This window comes from Carlito syrichta, unplaced genomic scaffold (assembly GCF_000164805.1).
Source record: "Carlito syrichta isolate Samal-C Ts95f unplaced genomic scaffold, Tarsius_syrichta-2.0.1 Scaffold76546, whole genome shotgun sequence".
Lineage (NCBI taxonomy): Eukaryota > Metazoa > Chordata > Mammalia > Primates > Tarsiidae > Carlito > Carlito syrichta.
Window position 1 is genome coordinate 352,178 of NW_007020642.1, and position 26,016 is coordinate 378,193.

Consider the following 26,016-nt stretch of genomic DNA (forward strand, 5'->3'; position numbering starts at 1 on the left):
TTCTTTTTCTTTCCTTTATACACCAAACTTAGCTATTACATGAGACTCAGAATCACTGTTCAAATCTTTCTCGGTTAATGTCACTTTATAAAGCCAGAATTTCTGATATTTATTGCATAAAACCATAATTCAATTATCATAAATTGAGTGATTCCTAAAGTATCTTTTTCTCATTTTTTAAGCATTTCCTACATTTCTAGTCAATTTTAAAGTCTTATTTAGAAATAATACCCATTCATTTCTAATAACTAAGAAGAATTTTTTTAATCGGCAGGGTATCTCAAAAACTAATCAACTTGAAATAACCTAGTAATTCCAGGAATGTAAACCATAATTCAAGCTTCAATTTTTCTCTTAACATATTCTATTTTACTTAAATGAATTCCCAGCCTACAACTATGAACAAGAAAAAAAAGTGTACTTAAAATAATATTAAAAGACAAGTTCTCATTATTTAGTATTAGATTAATAGACTATAATTCTAATCTTAAAAATATGTGTAGCTGCAACCTTTCCAATTTGCTAATTCCCAAAGAGATTAATAAGAGATGTAATTAACATCTAAACTTCGAGAAGACTGTCATTTGGAACAAACTATGTTAACAATGACTGCACCATAGTCAAATAGATCAACCATATCACCCTTTATGGTTCTGACCAAGGTTAATGAGCACAATTTGTCATAAATTTCCCAGTAACTCTGAAAAACTGAATTGAATGAAAAGACTACTTTTTTCATAACAATTTATAAAAATAGGATAAAGGCTGAAATTGTCTTTGGAACCTGGAACCTAGTGCCTAGTACCAATTCTGGCAATGTAAATGTCAATAAGTGTATTTGTGGAATGAATAAGTAAACAACAAACAAATAAGCAACCCAATGCTCTACTACCATTCAGCTTTTTATTATGTGCTAAGTAATAAATATTTAAGATTATACATAATAAAATGGAATATATGCAAAAAAATTTTTATTTCTACTAATAACCACTGAAAGAATTATTCACTTAAGAATCTCCAATTTAATAGAATGTAGAGTTGGGCTTTCATAAACCAACAATCTGGCTAATGATTTTCTGCAACTGTATAACATTTTTAATTTAAGTTTTTTTCTTTAAGAAATTAGAAAACATACAGAAATGCAAGTTATGTTTCTTTGCAATAAATAATGCAAAGACATGTACACTAGGTCTTATTAAATAACAACACTTCTCTCATGAAGAAGTTACTTTTAAAAATAGCTAGAAATTTTAGGATAAAGGTGGGAAAAGGAGTGAAATAACTGTAAATGTTCATAAATGTTCTTCTACTTCAAAAACTATCTGACATCAAAGCTAGAAAAGAATTCCTATATCTACCAGTGACTTCTCTTCATGTGTCATAGGAAGAGTTCAACATGCTTTATAAAATCCATTACATTTTAAGATCATTTCCAATATCTGCTATCATAAATCAAGAAATCCACTTATTCAGGGTTACTTATGGAAAATTAATCACACGGAAAATTTTAACAACTCCTGTTTCAAAAATTAAAGTACTTTACTATACTTGGCATTCCTATATATAATGATGTGGATTCAACACTGAAAGCATTAAGGGCATATAATTAAAATTCATGGGCTTAGACATTTTTTAAAGGTTAATAGGTAGAAGTCTTTGTAACAAATATTCCAGAAAAATAAATCAGAGCGTAAACACAATGTAATCTCCTTTGGATTTCTCCTCTGCTTAAGTGACATTATGTAACATAAGAAGTTGTTCCAAAACACTTGTACGTACTTGATACAGCCTTAAAAACATGTAATTTTAAAAATCTGAAAAAGACAAAAAGTACTGTAGACACTATTCATCAGAAACAAAAACTCATAAATTTCTCTATTTGTGATGACTTCTAAAACCTATCTTCCTAATTTGGAAGGCAAATTTACTTAAAAGATAAAAATACACAGATCAGCTACATAACACTTACAGCCTTTATTGAGAGTATGCCAAAATTCATCTTCAACATACAACCTTACTTCCTCTAAAGTTAATGAGAATGTATTTTATTTTAAGTGGGACAGAGAGGCAACCTGCCAAGAATTAAAGTACAACTGTAAAGTTTTAATTTCACACTTTGAATACCAAAAAAGCAGTAATTCCGAAAATCATGAAAACATGATAACCACACACACACACAAAAAAAAATTGGACGTTTAAGTCATTTCATTCTTTCTTAATATCATATAGTGAAAACAGATGCACTTAAAACTTTAGCCTACAGATAGCATCCTTCATAAGGTCATTATTCATTCAAAATAGTACAAATGTTTACAAAAAGCATTTAACTTATATTTCACAATTACTTATAAAATGGCATTTGTAAAACTGATCTATAAAGGAAGTCTCATCAAAAGAGACAGTAAGCTATAAATATAAAATATATCATAATGTTTAAAATCTCATAGTCCTCTATAGGAAAATCAATACAGATAACTTCATTTTTCTGAAGGAAAAAAGTGTCTAACATTACAAATTTAAACTGTAAATTTGCACATGAATTCAATAAGGAATACATTTAAACCTTGCATTGCCACATAATTATCTATTTTGTGAAAACACATAAAAAGAAGATAAACTTTTCTAATATATGTACATCAGAACCAAAAAGTTAGTTTTTACTTTTTCCTTTATTGGCAACTTTTGATGCGTTTTTAGGTCTTGGTTCCCAAAGGGCATTTTTTACAAATCTTGAAGCTGCACCTCTGTCCAGCTTGCCAGCCTTTTTCTTGTCTGTTATTTCCTTGACTCTGTTCATATATACTCTGATTCTCTCCTTAAAGATAAAAAAGACAAACAATAGATTTACTAACATGTCTGCTACCACTAAGTTTTATTATAATATCCTTGCTTAAATGCAACAGATATGTATTTACTGCCTATAAAGTGCATTGTGCTAAGTTAATACACGTGAATAGGATAAAAATGCTCCCTGCTTTCCTGGAGTTCACAGTCTAGGGGGTAAGACAGACATTAAAAATTCATTTCCGAAATGCTCTAAGTGTTTCCAAAGAGGAAGACTCATACTAAGACCTCACTATATAGAGATAACCACTGAATTGTTTCTATACGGTTATACATTTTTTTAAATTACTACTAATCTAAATCTATTTTTTTTTTCCTCTTCAAGATAGGATCTCACTTTGTAACCCAGACTAAATTGCATTGGTATGATCTGGTTCACTATAGCCTTGACCTCCTGGGCTCAAGCAATACGCCCTCCTCAGCCTCCCGAGTAGCTGGGACTACAGGTGCATGCTACAATGCCCAGCTAATTTTTCTATTTTTTTTTTTTTTGTAGAGATGAGGTTTCGCTATGCTGTCCAGGTTGGTCTCAAACTTCTAGGCTCCAGTGATTCTCCCACCTCGGCCTCCCAAAGTATTAGGAATACAGGCATGAGCCACCGTGGCAGGTCTTAAATCTACATATTAACTGTTATGTATCTGAAGTCTAAAATCTAAAATTTGAGCTTCAGACACTTGCAACACAACTAAATTATCCTGAAATGTTTCTAAACAGGAAATAGATGAGGTAGTGCCTAACTCTTTACCTTTTTATGTTACTGTCTAGTCACAATTAAAATAGACAAAATGAAAATTTAATTTTTTTATTCAATTTCATAATTTTGATTGATAAATCCATAAAATTTTCCAATAAAATATACAGTTATAATCAGACTTTACAGGGTGAGAAACGTACTATGTTGCCATACCACTTTGAATCTTCTGAAACCATTAATCAGCATAAATGGCTATCCTATACTTCAAATGGAGAAATAAAGTTGATGACAGACATAAGATAGCACAGTAAATGATTGATCGCTGCTTAAAAGCAAATTTCATTAAAATAATCAAAATAGGCCGGGCTCGGTGGCTCAGCCTGTAATCCCAGCACTTTGGGAGGCCGAGGTGAGTGGATTGCCTGAGCTCGCAGGTTTGAGACCCGCTTGGGCAACTTGACGAGACCTCATCTCTACAATAAATCAAAAATTAGCCAGGCGTGGTAGTGTGCGCCTGTAGTTCCCGCTACTTGGAATGCTGAAGCAGAAGGATCCCTGGAGCCCAGCAGGTGGAGGCTGCAGTGGCCACTGCACTCCAGTCTGGGTGACAGAGTGAGACTCCAACTCAAAATAATAATAATAATAATCAAAATAGTTACATAAATACACGAAAAATACAGAATCTTAGATTGTTTTCATTGTGAAAGACCAAAAACTCTGCCCAATACTCGCTAATGGCTCCCTATTTCTGCCAGAGTAAAAGCCATAATCCTGACAACAGTGGATACCAGCTGCAGTACACACCCAGCTTAGCCCTGTCTCAGGGCTTTGCTCTGCTTATTCCTTTGCCTAAAATGATCTTTCCTCAATTATCCCTCTCTTCCTTCCAATCTACTCAAATGTTCACCTTGTCAGTGAGGCTCTAACTTCACCATTCAAAACTGCAAGCCCATCTAACCACCCTAGTCCCCCTTAATCCTGATTTTTTTTTCTTTTTTCCCATAACACATAACTTTTTAAAATACTACATATTCATATATGTGTATTATCTATTTGTTTATTATGCTTACTGTTTGTCTCCCCCCGTTAGATACAGTCTGGTGTCTACCACAAAGGTAGGAACCAGCTTTATTCACTGAGGAATCATCTCACTTGGAAATAATACCTGGCTTCCAGGAGGCACTTGAATATTTGTCGAGAGAATAAATTGACTATTTTCAACGTCTTTCGTCAATTGTGATGTATATGGTAAATAGGTTTCCTATCATACAGTAACTCAGAGATCAATTAGTAATGTCTGTCACAAGGTCAGAAAAAGGGAGTGGGTTTATGTTTGCTCCTTATTTGCCAACCCTTGTTTAGAATTTTAACATACTCCTCCATAAAGTGGGTTCTGAGGGAGAAAAAAGACAAATGATCTTAATCCTTTCATAAAGATAGTATCATGTACTCCAAATAATTTTGTGTTAAAGGAAAGAAGAATTTTATTACTGTAAAACCCATAGTAGAAGCAGAAAACAGATGATCCAGGCCACACTTATTAAGGTTTAAAGCCAGTAGCACTGGTTGAATGAAGATCTGCATTATCATATTGCTTTATACTTTTGCTTTAAATATTTTTCACAATTGCTGTATTTAAAAATAAATGTATTTTCCCCAATAACTTTAAAAACAGAAAATGTCTTAGACCACATGTTAAAAAAATAAAGACAAGAGATCTGACTTACTCATTTTTTAAAAATAAATGACCATATGCTTTACTAAGTTATAAATAACATACATATCAACTACCATAAGACTTGAGAATAATGTCAAGTGTATTTCACATATAAACTTGCCTTATATTTTATAAACACAAAGAATAAATGTTTTAATTTCTTATTCATAATGCCAAGTCAAGAAGGTAACCTTAAGTTTGATTTCTAATTTTTCCCTTCAAATTGAATGATTTGATTTAATTTTTGAAGTCAGCAAAAACTCCAAGATACCAGGCCTTATATACTGTACTTATATACCTAAATGGAATACAAAGACAAACCTAGAAGATTTATTATAGGCTGTAAATATGTCACTAATGCAGAATTACTGGACAGTACACATACCACTGGTGCCAAAAAAGCTTTTAGCTTTGTTGCTGAACTGAATTCTTTACTGCTGAGAAAATGAATTAATGGAGGAATTGAAAAGGTGGGGGGAGAAACTTTCCCGTCTTTGCTAGTAAATCAACTAGAATATACTTTTAAGAATTGTGTAAGAGTTAAAATAAAAAGAGAAACAGTCCTAGAGATGAACAATATTTTAAGAATTTATAGGGAAAATAATACGCAAGTTATAAATAATTACTAGAATTGTAACATTTTCCCATCCAAAGATTTATATATGAAATACCAATTCTCTGACAAAGGTGAGAGAAAGAAAAACCGAAGATGATAAGATCTGGCTTTCTTCCCTAATTTCAACCCTAATTATGTTATACATAATTAGTGTGATAAAGGTAGTTTGAGCTAAACTTCAGGGATACGATAACAAGTAGGCATGGAGAACTAAAAGGAATGAACTGAAATCTTACCAGCTCCTGCTTCACTGGATGTTCCTTAGGATTAACTCCTTGAGTTGCCAAATAAACTACAAGGAAAAGATTTCATGGATAAAATAATATATATATTAATTAAGAGCATTTCAACCAAAGAAGCTGTAGTTAGTCACAAAAAAGAAAAGTCACACGAATGATTAATTAAATTTTGAATTATTCAACCCCTACTAATATTAAATGTATATGTGGTTTATGGACGGTCAGTATTCTCATTTAAAGAAAAAAAATACTTGACTATTAAAATGTCCATAAAGTGTAATTTTATATAAATTGTTAGCATTTTAAAAAGAAATCAGTTACCTTTAACATAATAAGTAATTTGTTTTCTAATTAATTCCAAAAATATATACATACCCCAAAACATTGAATTTAATGTGTATGCAGAAACCAAGTCCACTTTCGCTTGCTCAAGTGGGTCCAACTATTAAAAAGAAAAAGGAGAGAGGAAAGGAGAGAGAGAAAAAGAAACACACACAAATTCTGAACACCATCCGATAACATTTTAAACTTTTACCAAGCATAATATATCAAAGAATTTTTTTTCACTTCCTACAATCCAATAATCAAATGATCTGGAAATAATTTGCAAAAAGAAGAAGTTTTCTTAACCATCAGGTTTTGCCCACAAATTTTCACTTCAGGCTATCATCTTTAGTTAGACAAGGAATGTGTATAATCCAAGAAAAATTCTTTTGAATTATTTTAATTTCAGGAGTTACAATCTGGGCTTTGTATGTCAAAAGTAATTTATCAATATAAACACTGTACATGATGCATTTATGTATAAGAAGCAGGCTAAAATGCTTAGGCAATACCAAAGACAGAAGAAATATAATGAGATTTGTTTTAGACTGTCAAAGTCAATTTACTGTTTTTGTCCTATAGGGTTTCCAGAAACCCTGATAACATCATTGTAATGCTTAAAAGGTCAAAGACAGAATCTGTCAAAGAGAATACTGTGAGTGCTCCTTTTTTTTCAAAACCAAGTTAAAATAAAAATATAATCAGAAGGTACTTCCTAAGGCTGGAGCTTGGTTTTGTTTTTTTTACCCTAAAAATACTCAAACACTAACAAAATTGAAATACAAAAGGAAAGGGGTATATACTCTTAATCTATTTCTTCTTCCATATGTTTCACAAAACAGCACTCTTTTATAAAATTCATTTTTAGAAATAATATCTTAAAATACCTTCTGCAGCAACTCATTTCTAGAAACAGACATCATGGTCTTCAACATCTCATCCACAGCACCAATGGAATTCTCAAATGTTGATAAATACTCATGAATTTCTACTGGATAGTCTTCATTAATTTCTTCCCCTGCCATTATGACCAGCTGGAAAAAAATTAAATTTTTAGAATTCATATTGGACACAGAGTTTGTTCTCGAGTTCATAAAAAAAATTTTTTTTAAATAGGTCATATCATACATTTCAAAAGCACTCAAACAGTTAAAAGCTAAAGATAAACAAATCTTAGAATATCATTCTAGAGCACTACACTCTAACTTTCCCTCTTACGTTTCTGGGGTAGGGAGAAGAACCCACCTAAGTCCACTAATACTACACACACAACCCTCATCACTTATAAAGAACTAAAACCATGGTTACCAGACATAAGATATCAATAATCCCCTCACCTTGGGGAGGTGAATCTTCTCTCTCCTTTCTCTCTCTCTCTCTAATTTACTTTTAAATAAACTTTTCTTTCTTAAAAAAAAAAAAGATATCAATAATCAAAATCCTACATTTTAAAACTTTCTGCTGAAGTTAAAGACCAAGCAAAGCAGGCCAGGCACAGTAGCTCTCATGCCTGTAATCCCAGCACTTTGGGAGGCCAAAGCAGGAGAATCACTTGAGCCCAGGAATTCAAGACCAGCCTGAGCAACAGAGTGACACCCTGTCTCAAAAAACAAAAAAGTAAAGACCAAGCAAAGCAATGTAAGTTTGATAAATACATCCCCTAATGCTTGCTGAAGAAATGATAAGCAAAGTACTTTTTTCTTAAAGCTTATATATTTTAGCCCTTCTAAATTTAGGTGTTGATCTAGCAGCATGTTATATTAAACTAAAAAAATTAGATATCTTAATTATTACCTGAAATACCTTAATTATTTATCACTAAAATCATTTTTCAAGCCTATAGATAGATAGATAGATTCCCTAATCTTCTTTAAAATAGTAACAGAAATCCAAAGAGCCCATTAATCTCATAAAACCTATAAGTATAAAAGAGGAAACTTTGGGGAAATAAACCATTTCATTTAGGCTAGACCATACCTTGATAGCCCATACTTTTAAAATTCACATTTGTATCATAATATCTATGTGAAAAAAATATATATATTAATGTATTAAATAAAGTATCTAAGACCCAATTTCAGAAGCAATTCCAAGATATATGTAACAACTTTAAGTTAGAAAAAAACTTTATTAACAGAAATGCCTCCTTTATTACATAGCTAAGGAGAAAAGCAAGAATGTGTATATGAGCAAGAACATGGCTTTCCATCTTACTTGATCACTAACTTTGTTGCCTTAGCTATTTCACTGAATTTTTCTGTGCCTCAAATTTTTCATCTATAAAATAAGGCAGCTGGTCTAATGATCTGTAAAGTCCCCTATAGTTCCAAATGTTATGACTATGTCTTTTAAGTTTTAAAAGTGTTATTTGAATTTTTAGCTGCAATATATCAATATTTATTCTCAATAAGTACTTTCCACTAGACATCTGGTTTCATTTAAAAGAAAAAAGGAGAAGTCCATCTGACTATCACTACTTGAGCTGTAAAGTTACTATCCAACTACTGTACAATCAGCAATAAACAAAGAACTATGATAAAAGAAAACTACAGGAAAGAATTGTAACTTCCTATTTCAAAAGATTATGTGAAAATGTGTTTGCCTCTCACTCTCCCCAAAATCCTGCCATAATATGACAGAAGAAATATAAATATGAAAATAAAAACATTAGAAACCAAGAAAAGCACATATCCACCCGTAGACTTCAACAGTAAAACTTCTGAAATATAAAGAACAAGTGGGAACAGACTAACAGGAAACAGAGGCAAGAAATCTTACAAACAAAAGAGAATGAGAATCTAGGAATAACCCCAAGATCAAAGGCCACAAGGGCTGAAAACAGCTAAACAGCTCTCCAGATCTGTGAAAGGATAGTTTCAGCATGTATTGTCTGGATGAAGATGTAAGTATAGGAATATACCGCAAATATACAGAAGACACATTTAAAGACTTCTTATATTTAAAAAAGGCTTAGCATTTCCTTTATGTAGAATTTTACATTTTAAACCAACAAATTAGAAAATGTGGATAAAAAAAATAATGTTCAAGGAAGACATCAATTACCAAAACCAAAAAGAAGCACATAAACCACATAGATAATGAACCACTAGAAAAAAAAAATGACAAAGTAGTCAAAGACCTACCCTCCAAAAACAACTTTAGGCCTAGAAGATTTCATAGGTAATTTCTTCCAAACTTCAAGAAACAATACAAAGAAACATGAAAAACTTAGATACCCATTTCACAGCAAACACAAAAATAAACTCCAGATGAATTAAAAATATAAATAATTAGATTATATAAAATATTTATATTGCTCAAATGAAACCCAAATGCTATAAAAGGAAATGGCGGGCAGACTTAACTACATAAAAGCTTTTTTTTTTTTAAGTCTATATGGTAAAAGGATACCATAAGCAAAGTTAAAAGGCAAGAGACAACCAGGAGAAAATATTTGCCAAAACACAACAAAGGATTAGAAAGATTTCCTAGAAAGCACTAAAACAAATTAAAATATTGAAGATAACATTACAATGAGATTGGCAATAATTTTAAAGATTAAGAATGTTCCATGTTAGCAAAGGTAAACACTGAAGGTGGAATATAAATCAGTACAGGTTTTTAAAATGCACAAACCCTTAGACTCAGGGCCTCCTTTTCATAATTTAGCCTACAGAAGTCCTTGTACACATGCATATCGATTTATTAAAATAGATTCCTCCAAGCTGTCTCTGAATTTCCCATTTTCTCCTGCACCAAATTTTCCCTCTACTGCATCATTTCTTATAAGCTTAAAGTATTTTATTTTTCCGTCTGAGACAAGAAACAAAAGAAACATCCTGACTTCCTATCTCCCTCCAGCTGAAGTCTTTTAGAACAAACTTCTCAAAAGAGATGCTATACTAATAGTCTCTAATTCCCCTTCTTCCATTCTCTATCAATGCTCCTATAACCAATGCTCTCTTCCTCTCCTCTACCAACAGATTTAGAGCTCACGATGCTTCACCAGATCTCTGCTCCAATGTCAGCCAATTGTTGGATCTCTCCTGACCACCCCATTTTAAAGTGTCCACTCCTCCCCTGACTGCCTATCTCCTTCCCCTTCTTACATTCCCCAATAGGAACTTAAATATTTTTTAAATTCATTTATTGTCTGTCTACCTCCCAAAGCAGGCAACTACGTGAGAGTAGACCTCCTACTTTTCATTCAAAATTGCTCTTATCAAGGCAGCCCACAGTGCCACATTGTTAATTTCAATGGACAATTCTGTTCTCATTATATGACATCATTGAGCCCCTTCTCTTGGTTTTCAGGACATCACATTTCGTGGTTCTCTTCTTCCTCACTGACTGCTTTCTTGGTCTCTGATGCATCCTTCTCACATCCTCAGCCCCTTAACCTTGAAGTGCCCAAGGGATGTCCTTGACTTTCTTTTCTTCTCTATTCCATCTACTCTTAGGTGAGTTCAAGGTTTTAAATTTCATAAACTGATGACTCAGGTTTGTTTCTCCAGTCCTGACCTTTCCACTTAACTTCATATTTATGTTTCCAGCTGTTTACTCAATACCTCTGGTTGGATGTCTAATAAACTCTGAAATGTAACCTGCCCCAAAACAAAATTCTAACCTTGCCTACTGCAGTCTTCCTCATCTCATTTCATAGCTATTCTAACTTTCTAATTGTTCAGACCAAAAGTTTCAGAGCGATCCCTAACTATTCTTTCACCTCATCTTTAATACCTATCAAAAATCTAACCCTGTCCTACCACCTCCACTGTCATTATGCTGGTGCAAACCGCCATCATATCAGGCCTGGATTGTTGCAGTATCTTCCCAAATAGCCTCCTTGCTTCTGTCCAGGGAGTCTATTATCAAGAAGTAGAGAGACCATTCAAAATGTAAACTAGACTATGCCATGCCTCTGCTCAGAACCCTCCAAAGGCACACCACCTCACTCGAGTAAAAGACAAAATCCTTCCAGTGATCTCCAAAGCCCAACATAATCTGCCCTGACTCCCCATCACCTTCTGTGACTTCAACCTCCCACTCTCCTCTTGCTCATTTCACTCCAGCCACAACAGCTTCATTGCTCTCCCTCCATCACATCAGGCATGCACCTAACCTCCCTCTGTACTCATTTTCTTCCTAGAATGCTCTCATTCTGTCTCCCTAACAATAAATAGAGCTCATGATGTCACCTTCACCAGATCACTGCTCAAATATCACCCATTACTGAATCTCTCCTGACCACCTCATTTTAAAATGCACACTCCTCCCCTCACTGCTATCTCCTTCCCCATCTTACATCCCTCAATAGCAACTGACATGCATTTTTTTTTATTATTCCTTTACTGTCTGTCTACCTCCAAAAGCAGGCAACTACACGAACACAGGAATTTTTGCATTTTGTTCACAAGCACTGCCTGGCAGTCGATAAACATTTGTTGAATGCAAATAAACTATAACAAAATATTGGAAATAATCTAAATATTAACCTACAGGGAAACAGTTAAATAAATTATACCATATCCATCCTTGGGAATATTTCATCTACTAAAAATAAATAAAGAAGTAAATCCTTATACAGTAACGCAATGAGAAGTTTAAAAAAACATAAAACATTGTGTAGAAACATAATGTCCCAAACATACGCCATTTATTTAAAAAAAAAAAATCTACACCTGCATATATGTAGAAAAGGTCTGGAAAGAGGCATATAAAAAAAATAGACATCTTTTCCGAGAAGAGGCAAGAATTAGGAAATAAATTCAAAGTAGACTACTTTTATTTTTTTATTCTTCACTGTCTAAATTTTATTTCAAAGAGCATATATTAAATCTGTAACCAAAATAATCAAATTTAAATAAAGGAATTTTCAGAAACTATTTTGGCTTCTAACAAATACTGCAGATATAAAAAAAGTATTTAAATGTAATTTTTTTCATCCAATTTTCCCATTAGAAAATACTTCCCCTCTCTAGAAGATAGTGGAGATTTTTCCTGAGATTATTCCCAGTCCCTAAGACTCAATAAACAAGCAGTTATTTATTGTTAAAACAGGTTAGGGTGAACACTGAAAACAAGGTAGTAACAGTAATTGCCCTCATTAAATCTGAACTAAACCACTTTTTCCTAACTATTATCAGAAATCTCTCCCAATTCAAATGATTTCTACTAACACTTAACATAGGCAATTCTTGAATATCTGTTCCTTCCACAGGAAAAATGCAGGCATTTCCCTACGTCTCCTCTCTACTACTCTGACTCAAGCACTGTCTCTGGTGTTAGAGCAAACACTTCAACAGCACTGACTATAGGTCAGGCACTATTCCAGGCACTCTACACACATTAGCACACCTAGTCCTCACGGATGAAGAAATTGATCAACAGTGAGGCTGAAGAACTTGTCTAAGGTTGTACATGCTAATTTCCAAAGACAAGAAAAGAACTCACCAGCTCTGTTCCTCACCACCCTCCCGGGTTCTGCAACTACTCCTTCAAGGCTACTCCTTCTAAAGCATCAGTTACAGAGGTAGAGACAGACGGAAGGGGCATGAGAGAACTTGCTTCCTTCAGTAAAATATGGCTGAGACTAAGAAGCCAGGGGAAGGAAAGGAGGACGATGCTATCCAGTATCACTACAGGATGTTAGTGCCACTCCTCTGTCCCTCCTCTCACTAGTTATAGAAGCCAAAGTAGGTAAGTGAAAAGAATGGGCACCCAGCATCACATACAGAACTGAGGCCATCTGCTACCTCCTCCCCAGATTCCCCATTTCAGTGTAGTTTGTCCAGTCAGAAACCTGGGAGTCATCCTGACTCCTTCCTCAGGCCCAAATCCAATCAGTACTGTCAACACAGTTTCCTTAATCTCCTTACACTACAAGCTTTCTCTCATTCTCACTGACTAGATTATATCAACAGTCTTTGAGTAGTTCCCTGTCAATTTTTCTGCACTTTCAATTTTACTGTGGCAAAATACAACAAAAATAATCTGACCATGGTACTCCCCTATTTAAACTTCTGCAATAGTTCCCTACCACATGGAAGACAGTTCCAAACATGGGTGCAAGGTCTTACTATGGATGCAGGCCCATTATAATGTGGTCCTTGCTCACCTGTCTAACTTCATCTTTCATGACTCCCCTTTTACAACCCTGTAAATGGGGGTGTGCTGGCAATTTTCCAAATGTGCCAAGCTTTCTCATTCTCGACTTTCACCTGTGCAATTCTCTGTACCTGAAATGCCCTTCCAATTCCACTCAATTCAAACCCTCCTTATATTTGGAGGTAAGATCAGGTTTCAATTCAGCCAATGACAACTCCTCTGCAAGCCCTCCTTCATTAAAACACAACTACTAGCTAGCATATTACCTAAAACACTGTTTTATTTTTAATTTTTATTTTTAAATTGTGGGGTACAATTCAGGGTTTGGCATACAAATACTCATTGTGCAGGTGCCCTTGTTGATGAGGTGTGCCCCCACTTCTCCAGGCAGATATCGACTACTGTCAATCTCACCTCTCTCCTCCCCCTCACCCTCCTCCCACAGTTTCCCACTACTGTCAATCCTTTTCTTATAGTATTATGGTAGTTGTTCAAGGTCTACTTATGAGTGAGAACATGTGATACTCAGTTCTTTGTCTCTGTGAGAGACCACCCAATATTATAAATTCCAATTCCATCCAGGTTTCTGCAAAGTTCATGATTTTGTGCTTCCTTATGGCTGCATAATAGTCCATTGTGTATATGTAGCACATTTTTTTATCCAGTCCTCTTTTGATGGGCAGCACAGTTGGTTCCATGTTCTTGCTATTGTGAACAATGCTGCAATAAACATACATGTGATTTGAGTTCTTCCCAGTATATTCCTAGCAGGAGAACTGTGAGGTCATATGGAAGGTCAATTTTTAGAACTTTTAGGAATCGCCACACTGATGTCCACAGAAGCTGTACTAGTTTACACTCCCACCAACAGTGTAGAAGTGTTCCCTTTTCGCCATATTCTCTCCCCATGTTATTTTCTGAGTTATTGATGGTGGCCACTCTGACGGGAGTTAGGTGGTATCTCAATGTAGTTTTAATTTGCATGACTACTGAGGCTGAACATTTTTTCATGTATCTGTTGGCTGATCGTATGTCTTCTTTTGAGAAGTGTCTATTCATATCTTTTTCCCACTTTGTAATGGGGCTTTTTCAGCACGTTTGAGTTCCTTGTAGATCCTTGATGTTAGGCTTTTGTCAGACATGGAGTTGGCAAATATTTTTTCCCAGTCCATAGGCTGTCTCTCTGCTCTCTTGATGGTATCTTTGGCTTTGCAGAAGCTTGTCAGTTTAATGAGGTCCCACTTGTCTATCTTATCTCTTATGGCATGGGTATTTCAGGTTTGATCAGGAATTGGTTGCCAGTTCCAACTTCCATAAGAGTGTCTCCTGTATTTTCTAAGGTTCTTATAAGTTTGAGATTTCACATGTAGGTCTCTGATCCATTTAGAGTTAATGTTTGTGTATGGGGATAGGTAGGGGTCCTATTTCAATCTCCTACATGTGGTCAGCCAGTTTTCCCAGCACCATTTATTGAATAGGTTCTCCTCTCCCCGGTAGTGGGTGGTGGAAGCTTTGTTGGAGGTGAGTTGGTTGAGAAATTGAGGTTTTTCTTCTGGAACCTCAATTCTATTTCATTGGTCTATATGCCTGTTCTTGTACCAATACCAGGCTGTTTTGATTATTGTAACTTTACAGTAAAGTTTAAAGTCTGGGAGTGTGATATCTCCTGCTTTGTTGTTTTTTTTTTTGTTTGCATTTTGTTTTTGGGGTTTTTTTTGCTGAGGATTCTTTTGACTATCCTTGGTCGTTTATGTTTCCATATGAATTCCTGTTTTGTTTTTTCTAGATATGAGAAGAATATTGCCGTATTTGGTGGGTATTGCACTAAATCTGTAGACTGCCTTAGGTAGAATGGACATCTTAACAGTGTTGATTCTTCCAGTCCATGAGCATGGAATATTTTTCCACTTTTTTGTGTCATCTTTTATTTATTTGAGCAGTGTTTTGTAGTTTTCATTGCAAAGGTCTTTCACATCTCTGGTTAAGAAGATGCCAAGGTATTTCATTTTGTGGCTACTGTGAATGGAATTGTGCTTTTTATTTGGGTTTCTGTTTATTATTGGTGTATAGAAATGCAATTGTCTTTTGCACATTTATTTTATACCCTGAGACTTTGCCAAACTCCTTTATCAATGCAAGGAGGTTTCTGGCAGATTCTCTTGGGTTTTCAAGGTATACAAACATGTTGTCTGCAAAGAAAGACTTCCTTTTTTCCTATTTGGATACCCCTGATCGCCTTCTCTTCTCTGATTGCTCTAGCTAGGACTTCCAAAACTATGTTGAACAGGAGGGGTGAGAGTGGGCATCCTTGTCTTGTTCCAGCTTTCAGGGGAAATGAAAACACTATTTTATAATGCCTTTTTATTTACTTTACTTCTCCCTTTGACTGCAAGCTCCTTGAGGAGCTCTGTCATATTGATATTGTACCCCCAGTGGCTGACACAGAATGACTATATGTCTTTATATGTCCAGGACAGGACTGTTCCACTGTCTATTGTGTCAGCTTGCCACAGTCAGCTCTTTTCTCATTCAGAAGTCCCATTTTGAATAAAAATTATGTGGCCACCCTAAACAATGTAGGTCCTCTGACACTTATCACTACTCCCCCACTCCATTTTGACAGAAAACTGGAGTCAGGGAAGTTGTTCCTTGTACCACTCAGGTTCAACCAGAGAAGCAGAACCAGTAGAGATATAGATTGAGAGAGTTATTGCAAGAAACTGGTTTACACAGGGCAGGCCATCAAGGAAGAAACTCACACTGGAACTCTTGGCAAGTGGAATTTCTTCCTTTTTTGTCAGGGAAACCTTAACTCTGCTTCTAAAGTCTTTCAATTGATTAAATTAGGCTCACTCAGATTATCTGGGATAATCTCCCTTACTTAAAGTCAACCGATTATAGATTTTAACCACATTTATAAAATACCTTCACAGCAACACTTAGATTCATGTCTGACTGAATATCTGGGGACTGCAGCCTAGCCAAGTTGACATATTAAAAAGACCATCACAACTTCTTTCAGACTTCAGAACTATGGCAAGGAAAGAGATATTCCTGGCATCACAAATTGTTGCTCTGATAGCATTTTTCTACAACAGCCCTGTTATTCTTGATTACCAATTCCCAAGTAATAAAACTAGACTTCAAATTTCAGCTAACAAATGTGAAAGAAATCACATCTCTGTTTAACAACTACTATTTCTCTAGGTAAGATCACTATTATTTTTTACCTGGTGAAATTATAGATTCAGACAATGATCACTAACAGATAAAAGAATGTTGGGGATGCTCACAATGGAAGGACGAGACTATCACTACCTGAACCCACTTATCAATCTTCATGGTCAGATGTGGTGTAATTCCAGTACTCTGGGAGGCCAAGGCAAGAGGATCAATCACTTGAGGCCAAGAGTTCAAGACCAGCCTGGGCAAAATAGCAAGACCCATTTTTTTTTTTTAATGTTTAAATCCTAACATCACTAAGAGTAGAACAACACATTATAAACCTCCTGATGTGAGGCGATGTAACATACACAGCACCATCTGTGAAGTACTTTCAGCCCCTCAAAAAGTTGATTCTGAATCTAATTGAGACCTTAGAGCTAACTTCCATTTTATAAGAAATACAGAGGGTAGAGAAACAAATTAACACCACAAGAAAGCAAACAGAAATCTGAAATAAGAAATACAATACTCTATAGAACTGATCAGGTTTCTACAAAAAGGGAGATAAATGAAGATGAGATTAAAGAGATTTAGGGAACATAACAATTAAACAAAATGTACAGACCTTGTTTGGATCTTGATTCAAATAAACCAAATGTAAAAATGTATTTTTGAGAGGAAAAAAATTCTAAACATGGGTTGGGTATTAGGTAACACCAACAAATTATCAATAATTCTGTCATCTATGATAATGGCATTATAGTTATATAAGAAAATGTCTCTATCATCTAGGGATGCATATTAAAGTCCAAAGAGGGATAAAACTACATAACAATTTGAATTTGCTTTTTTAAAAAAGTAGGCTTCATGAATTAACTAAATTTGAGGAAAAAAATAAAAACCTATGTACATTATTTCTATAGTGAAATTAGATTGCTAACTCACAAATTAACACTTAGAATACAACTCAATTCCTATATTAGAGTATATCTAATGAGAAGAGGTAGTCTAGAGTATTTAAGCAGCTCTATTATATATCATTTCAGTTCTATATATAATTGGAGGTGAGGGAGAAGAAGGTTATTGGGTGATAACTGCATCTGTGAGAGCTGATGAACAAAATTTATAAAAACAAGATAGAGCCTGTGGCATCAAATGAAGTTCGTATTTGTACATAGCTTTTTATTTTTGTTCTCAAATTTAGTTAATTCATGAAGCCTACTTTTTTAAAAAAGCAAATTCAAATTGTTATGTAATTTTATCCCTCTTTGGACTTTAATATGCATCCCTAGATGATAGAGACATTTTCTTATATAACTAAGGCTGACATTCTAAAGTGTCTAATCAAGAACATCACAAATTTCCTTCTTTGAAAAAATCCTGACCAGGTATGGTGGCTCATGCCTATAATCTTAGCACTTTAGGAGGCCGAGGTTGAAGGATTATGTTTGAACCCAGTGTTCGAGACCAGCCTGGGCAAAATAGTAAGACCTTGTCTCTACACCAAAAAAAAAAAAAAATCTAAATTAAAAAAAATTAGCTGAGCATGGTGGCAAGTGCCTATAGTCTCAGCTGCTCAGGAGCCTGAAGCAGAAGGATCACCTGAACCCAGGAGGTCAAGGCTGCAGTGAACTACGATCATGCGACTGCACTCCAGCCTGGGCAATAGTGAAGCCTCAACCAAAAAAAAAAAAAAAAATTTAATTAAATTAATAAATAAATAAAATCCGAATTTCTTGTATCTTTATCCAGCAGTTTAAAATGTATGCATGTAAAGCCAGGCACAGTGACTCCTGCTAAAATTCCAGCACTTCTGGAGGCCAAGGCTTCAGGAACACCTGAGCCCAAGAGTTCGAGTACAACCTGGGCAACATGGAAAGACTTCGACTCTACAACAAATCAAAAAAATTGGCACAGCACAGTGGCACATGCCTGTAGTTCCAGCTACTTGGAAGGCTGAGGTGGAAGAATCTCCTGAGCCCAGCAGATTAAGGCTGCAGTAGCCAGAATTGTGCCAGTGCACACCAGCCTGGTGACAGAGTGAGATTCTGACTCAAAAAAAAAAAGTACCATGCAAAATTACATAAACAGACCAAGTCTAAAGCTAAATGAAAAACTAGGGAAAGATATCTGTAACACAAAGGCAGATAAAAAGGAACCCCTACAAATCAGTTTAACAATAACAACAACAAAAAAATACATATAGCCCAAAAGAAAGATGGGCAAAGAAAATCAGCAGTTCACAAATAAAAGAATCTGGATGACCAATAAGCATAAAGAAAGCTACTCAGTCTTACTCATAATTAAGGAAACACAAATCACTAAAACAAGACACCAATTTTCATGTCAAACAGGTAAAAATTTAAAAGATTCACAATACCTAAAATAATAGGCAAAAGTGAGAGAAGAGTCTCTCAGTCACTGTTAGTCAGAATATAAATTAATTGAGCATTTTAGGGGTAATTTGGCACTATGTTTCAAAATTGTATATATACATATTCCTTGACCTAGCAATATTACTTCTCAAGATGTATATTTTTACCCAAGATAATGTTCAAGGTCGCCTACTGTAACAGTCTTTTAAAACAGTGAAACTAAAGCAGAACAACCTTTATTAGGAACTGGTTAAATAAATTATGATATGCCCATCCAGTAAAATAAACTACAGTAGTGAAAAAGTATAAAGTAGAGCTTAGAGAGATTTATAATATATTAAGTGAACAAAAGCCGGAGAATAGTATGTATAATACATCCCATTTGTTTTTAAGAAAGGGAGATATATATGAGTGTGGCAGCACATTTATACGGTATATGCAGGCAAGTTTTCCTAAAGGATGCAAAAGAAACTGTAAACTACAGTTCCCTCTGGGAAACAAAAAATATGAAGACAAGAAAGCACATTTTATTACACTTTCTAAATTACAACTTTTAAACAATAATATATGTAACATTACAATATAAAATTTAAGTTTATAAATTGAAACTCTACTTATCTCAAATTTTGAAATTTATTTTATTCCCAAATATGCCAGATAAAATGTCATCACTTCCCCTTACTTAGCAGCTACAATTAAACCTATATTCTCTAGCTCTATTACATTCAAAGAACCATATATTTTCTACACCTAAATTTTCAAGCCAATATGAGGCCATTTTATCTCTATTCCCATTGTACAATAGCCTTCCTTCCTACATGGCCATACCCCAAGTCAGTTGTTTTAAAGATGCTTTTGCAAGTTATCTTTCCATTGTACCCACTAACCAATTCCCAGCCCATCTTGATAATCATTCTATCTCCAGGCCTACTGAACCAATTCCTAAAGGAATTCACAAAAATTAATGCTACCCAATCTCAAAGGGCCCTCTCTCAGGACAATTCTTTTGCTTGACAATTCCTTTATTCAACCCTGACTACCTCTTCAGCACACGCTCTATAATGACAAGTAAATGAATAACATTTACTGAGCATTCACCACATGCCAGACACCAAGGACTCATTTATTCAATAGGTATTTATTCAGCATCTATGGCATGCTGCCCTGATACTTGGAATATAAAAGTGAGCAAAAGCTTGCCTGTACTGTTTAGTGTGGATGATAGCTATTAATCAAATAATCACTGAAGTATAAAACTACAGAAATGATATAGAGAAATACATGGTGCTAAGGGACTATAACCTAGTAGACATGACTTAATCTGAGGGAGGATGGGATGCTTTCTTAAGAAAGTACTCTTGATGATAGAGCTGAGTTAAGCAGACAAAAACACAGTGTGGGAGTACTCAAAACAGCTCTATGACTGGGCACTAATATTAGCCTCGTTTTACAGATAACACAACAGAAACTCAGGGCTAATAATGGCAAAGCTAAGTAGAATGAAATCCAGATCTAATGGAGGGGGAGCATCCCTCACAAATCCCTTCAGTGGTCTCTCATCCTTTCAAGACAGAATCCTCTTGACACAACATATAAGGTCCTTCAAAGTCTGTTCCTCTCACTCTTCTAGCTATGATTCCCGTCTTACCCTATTTCCCAACATCACACTGAACTTCTGCTCCTGTCATTATTCCACATGACTAGAATCCCCATAATGTACTTAGCAATTAGAGGCCTGGTACTAGAATGGTTACTCAAAGATGGGAAATTGGCCAGTGAATACAAAGGAAAAAGGACTTGCAAAAGTATCTTTAAAACAGCTGACTGGAAGTTGTGGCATGAAGAGAAAAGTAAGGTATTTTCATAGTCCTTTCCCTCTGCGTTTTCTGGGCCTAGTGAAACCTAGCAATCCTTTAAAGCCCACAGAAAATGCTCATTTCTCTATCAAGGCATCTATCTCCCAAACAAAAGTAGTCTCTTCTTCCTCTTTGCCCTCAAGGCTCTCTGAATATAATCGTAATATAGTTTTCACGTTAGTGTGTAACTAACTGTCTGCTTCTCCAGACTTAAAGTTATCACATATCCATCAATAATACTCCTTGTGTATCTTGATACTCCACAAATGTCAATCTTCATTTTAGCTGATTCATCAACTGCACTTGACAAAATTGAACGTACTACTCAACAACAAATTCCACAACACCAGACTCAGGCTTGTCCTTGTCCCTCACTGGCTGCTCAGTCTGTCTCCTTCAGTGGTTCTGCCTCATTGTCCTAACCTGTACATGCTAAAATGCCTAAGGACTTCAGTCTTGTGCTGCCTGTCTGCTGTCACTCCTTTTATGATTGTTTCCAGTCTCACACAACTGTCTGTTCACTGACAACTCCCAAATGTTTGTTTTCAGCAATGAGCACTCCCTTGAACTACAGACTCAATATACTCAGCTGCCTATTCAACATCTCTGCTTGGATGACTAAAAGACACCTCAGGCTTAGCAAGTCCTTAACTGAACTCCTAATCTTCCGCCAGTTTTCCACTTCTCAGTTAATGGCAGTTGCCTTATTCTCACAATCCGCATTCAATCCCTAAGCAAACTGTATTGGCTTTGCCTACAAAATACATCCAAAATTGAACTGCTACTCACCACATTCACTGCTTTCCATCCAGTTAACTTACTATCATTTCATCTAAACCATTACAACACCTCCATAGGTAGTCTCCTGGTTTTCACCTACCCCACACTCCAACAAACTATTCTTAACACAGTAGCCAGAGTGATTCTGTTAAAACCTAAGTCAGACCACATCACTCCTCTGCTCAGAACTTTCTACTGGTTATCTACTCATTGGGCTATTCCTTCAAAGCAAGATTCATGCACCATATCACTAACATAATGTCTTGTCATATATTAGGTACTTAGCAACTATTTGTAAACTGACTAAAGTCAATCAAAGTAAACTAAGACCAAATTTTAGAGAATCTTAATATCAGATTACTGCTTGAACTTATGAGTATTAAAAAGTCACCACATGCACCCAAAAGAAAAATATATGATAATGTATATTCTGGGGCTTTTCTCATCTTTATACACAATTATGAACTAAGCCAGAGACTAAATCCAACATACAATTGTTTTTGGAACTAGAGAGAGATTTGCAGTGGTTACACCAAAATTCTATTACTGTAATGAATTATTGCAATGACTTTTTTTAGAAAATAATAGTAAAATGCACACACAAGTTCTCAATATTTATTGTTGTCTTGGATAAACAGTGAGTCCATGTTAGCGTCACCTGTAATTCTCCTTCAGTCTCACAATATAATTCTTGAATAAATATAGATTTTTTTTCTAATAAAGATGTTAACCTCTAAAAACAAATTTATCCCAAAGGCCAACAGAAAAGTACAAAGTCTAATAGGAAAGTATACAAATTACAAAGAGGTTACTCAAAATTGAGATAAGTAATTACATCAGATTAGAGTCAATTCACTTCTATTCAATGTTTAATTCGAAGCATTTTCAAAAGTACTGGTATGAAGCAGTAAAATTATCTTCCAAAACACATAAAACTTGCTTATTAAAATAATCTCATCTCTAAAATAATAGTACATGGAGTTGCTGAGCAGATTAAATGAATGTCAGTAAAGCTATTAATAGTGCCTGGCTTAGCACTCAAACATTGTCTGTATTTTACTAAGGTGAAAATGATCAGAGGCCCTAATCTAATGTGGACAATTTAGAGCCATAATTAAAGGCTCAACTATTTGGAAACAGTAGCTGGGATAACACATATAAAGAGCCATGTGTAAAGGTAAAGGCAGTTAAGACAAAATTATATAAACCATACATGGTAGTTCACACCTGTAATTCCAGCACTGTGGGAGGCTGAGGCAGAAGGATTGCTTGAGGCCAAGAGTTCCAGACCAGCCTGGGCAACATAGTGAGGGGAAAAAAAAAATCACCCTGGCATGGTGGTACATATGTGTAGCCCTAGCAACTCTGGAGGCTGGAGGCTGAAGTGGGAAGACTGCCTGAGCCCAGGAGTTCAAGGTTGCATTTAGCTATGATTCAGCCATTGCACTCTAGCCTGAGCAAGACTCTGTCTCTAAAAAAATTTGTTTAAGAAAAAAAACATTATATCATCACTGAACTGTGACACATACAACATTACTACACGAAGGCAGCTATAACATCCTTTGACTCTGAGAATTTTGTTTCAATTATTTTGAAAACCATTGCTCATACTTTGTCATTATTTTACCTTTCAACAAAACAATAAGATCTATCATTTCCACCAATCACAGCAGTTTTCTGAACTTCAACAGAGATTATCTGTTATTTTCAAATCAAAAACATATGATTAAGTCTTAGTTCAGTCTACGGTGAGAAAGTCCTAATAGGTTAGTTAGTGGGTAACAAACATCTCCTTGGGACAAGTACATTTTTAACGAGCTAATATAGAAGTGCAGTCAACCAACATGAAGACATTAAAGCTATTTTCAAACGAAAATTTTAAGTCACACAACTTTCCCGGGTCATAAAGAAAAACTGCTCTCTTGAGATTACTCACTACATATTTCAACTGGTCAAAATTAGCCCACTATCTCAGGTGGCCTAGAACTGCATCGGCAGGCAATCCGTAATCGTGAAAGTGAATGATAACTCGGGCTAACACAGTCAACATACTTCCCTACACCTTTCACTCTAGCCTTCATCCCTAAACACGGTTTTAAGGCAATGCAAATTCATTGTGAAGTCATGTTTTTTTCGATTTCTCTGCCTTCCTTGATTTGAAAGGCGGAACTAAGAAGCGAAGAGAAAAAGAAAGACCTGACGGAGAGAAATTAGGTGGCAGGATCAGCCAAAGCAGGCAAGCGGCCACAAGAAAAGCGCAAGTGGGGGACCTGCAACAATGCTGCCCCAACTCTCTGTGTGAGGGATCGCATTCCTGGAGGGATCCGGATGATAACAGGAGAATCCCAGGAAAGAGCAGCGGACTTACACAGGGGCACGAGAAAAACTCACAGCTTTGAATAATACCTCTCGGCCTTCGACTCTGGTCTCCAGGAAAGCGGTCGCGCGACGATAACGTCAACGGTGCGCCGGTTCTAGCCGCGGCGCAGCGGCGCTCTGCGATGACGTCACGATGCTTGCCCCGCCCCTTCGCTGCTTTTCCCTCCGCTGTGAGGGCGAGGTTCTGCTGGAATGCTTAGAGCCAATGTTGGGGGAGGAGTTTGGAGTGGCACGCTGGGCACCTTTATCTAGATTTGTATTTGGCTAACACCTACCCCAACTACAAGTTGAGTATATTTAACCAGGAAAAACGGTTACAAAAGTTTTGGTCAGATTTTTACTTGTGCCTAAGCTTGTTCTGACTCTGGTCCTTACACTTTTATTTTTTGCCTCAAAATTAGCCTCCTAAACCGGGCGTGGTTGCTCACGCCTGTAAACTCAGCATTTTGAGAGGCCAGGCAGGAGGATCGCTTGAAGCCATGAGTTTGAAACCAGCCCGGGTAACAAAGCAAGACCCCTGTCTCTACAAAAAGTAGAAAAATTAGCCGGATGTGGTAATACATGTCTGTAGTCCCAGCCACTCGGGAGGCCGAAAGAGGGTTGCGTGAGCCTGGGAGTTTGAGGCTGCAGTGAACCATGATTGTGCCACTGCACTCCAGCCTGGGTGACAGAGTGAAACCCTGTCAAAAACAAGAAACTACAACATAGTTTATATATTATTTTTGCCAAAAATGTATTACATAAATCTAATCCGTAGAAATATCAGACATCCAAATTAAGAAATTTTTTTTTTTTTAAGTTGGAGTCTCACTCCGTCGCCCAGGCTGGAGTGCAGTGGCACGCTCACAGCCGCCCCAGCGTCAACCCTCTGTGCTCCAGAGATCCTTCCACCTTGGCCTTCCAAGTAGCTGGAACTACAGGCTCACACCACCACACCTGGATAACTTTTGATTTATTGTAGAGACGAGGTCTTGCCAAGTTGCCCGGGCTGATCTCAAACCCTCAAGCTCAGTCAAGACACTTGCCTCAGCCTCCCAGAGTGCTAGGATTACAGGTTGAGCCACCAAGCCCAGTCAAGAAATATTCTTAGGGGAAAAAAAAACTGTCCTGTATTTCCTAAATGTTAATGTCAGAAAAGAAAAAAAAAAACGCTGAAGAATTTGATTAAAAAATTAAAGGGACACGACAGCTAAAAAGACAGCATGTGATCCTGTATTGGATCCCAAATCAATGGAACAAAAAACTCTATAAAGAATACTATTGGAGCAATTGGTGAAAATAGAATATAGATTCTATACTGAATAATGGTATTAATATTTTCTGAATCTGATCATTGTATTGTGGTTATGATACAAAATATCCTTGCTCCTAAGAGATGCACACTGAAGTTGTAGTGGCCGAAAGTTTAATTCGAGAGACTATCAAGAGTTAATTTCGATGAAAGTTTAAGAGGGTTTTTATTTGTAAGCACTGCTGGCCTGTGTTTAAAGTATTTAGATTAGCAGTAGAGGGCCATATTGTACCGCCATTTAATTTCAAATAGTTTAGGAAACATTTTAATATTAATAATAGTGATAACATGTGGAGAGAGATGAAATATGGCAAAATGTTAGCTTCATAGTTGGTAAATCTAGGTAAAGAGTATGAGAAAGTTCATTATATTATTCTTGTAACTTGTCTATAAATTTGAAATACAGGGGAAAAAATGATGCGTTGGAAGGCCAGAGAGGCAGAGAGCCTTTCTTGACATGCGGTTGTTTAACTTTATGGGTAGTTTGCGTACATGACTTCTTGTCTTGTTTGTGACCCTGAGGACCTAGGATGAAAAATTTGCCACTGGTTTTAGCCTATGTATACAAAATATTACTTTGCAGAATATTTCCCATGGCCACTCCACAATTCCCTTCTTCCATTTTGAA

General features: G+C 35.8%; 1 protein-coding gene across 4 annotated transcripts; it reads right to left on the reverse strand.

The window, feature by feature from the left end:
- Positions 1-889: 889 nt before the first annotated feature.
- C1D (C1D nuclear receptor corepressor) lies at positions 890-24,169 on the reverse strand. 4 transcript variants are annotated; one of them, XM_008053919.2, is made up of 5 exons: positions 24,125-24,169; positions 7,323-7,469; positions 6,487-6,553; positions 6,109-6,164; positions 2,609-2,815 (listed from the first exon to the last, which is right to left on the reverse strand). In XM_008053919.2, the coding sequence occupies exons 2-5, from the start codon at positions 7,458-7,460 to the stop codon at positions 2,651-2,653; spliced, it is 426 nt and encodes a 141-aa protein (XP_008052110.1). In that variant the 5' UTR covers positions 7,461-7,469; positions 24,125-24,169; the 3' UTR covers positions 2,609-2,650. The 4 variants fall into 4 exon arrangements, with proteins under 4 accessions (XP_008052103.1, XP_008052110.1, XP_008052123.1 ...); XM_008053932.2 differs by having other exon boundaries at positions 24,110-24,169; XM_008053926.2 differs by having other exon boundaries at positions 24,087-24,169.
- Positions 24,170-26,016: the final 1,847 nt, after the last annotated feature.

What these genes read in the sequence shown, in the direction of transcription:
- C1D (XM_008053912.1), bottom strand. Translation starts at nt 7,565, where the DNA reads ATGTATGATATGACCTATTTAAAAAAAATTTTTTTTATGAACTCGAGA. An exon ending in GAAATGAGTTGCTGCAGAAG is followed by an intron (nt 6,554 to 7,322) that starts GTATTTTAAGAT and finishes TCTTTTTAATAG; the next exon opens with TTGGACCCACTTGAGCAAGC. An exon ending in ATCCAGTGAAGCAGGAGCTG is followed by an intron (nt 2,816 to 6,108) that starts GTAAGATTTCAG and finishes TTTATCTTTAAG; the next exon opens with GAGAGAATCAGAGTATATAT.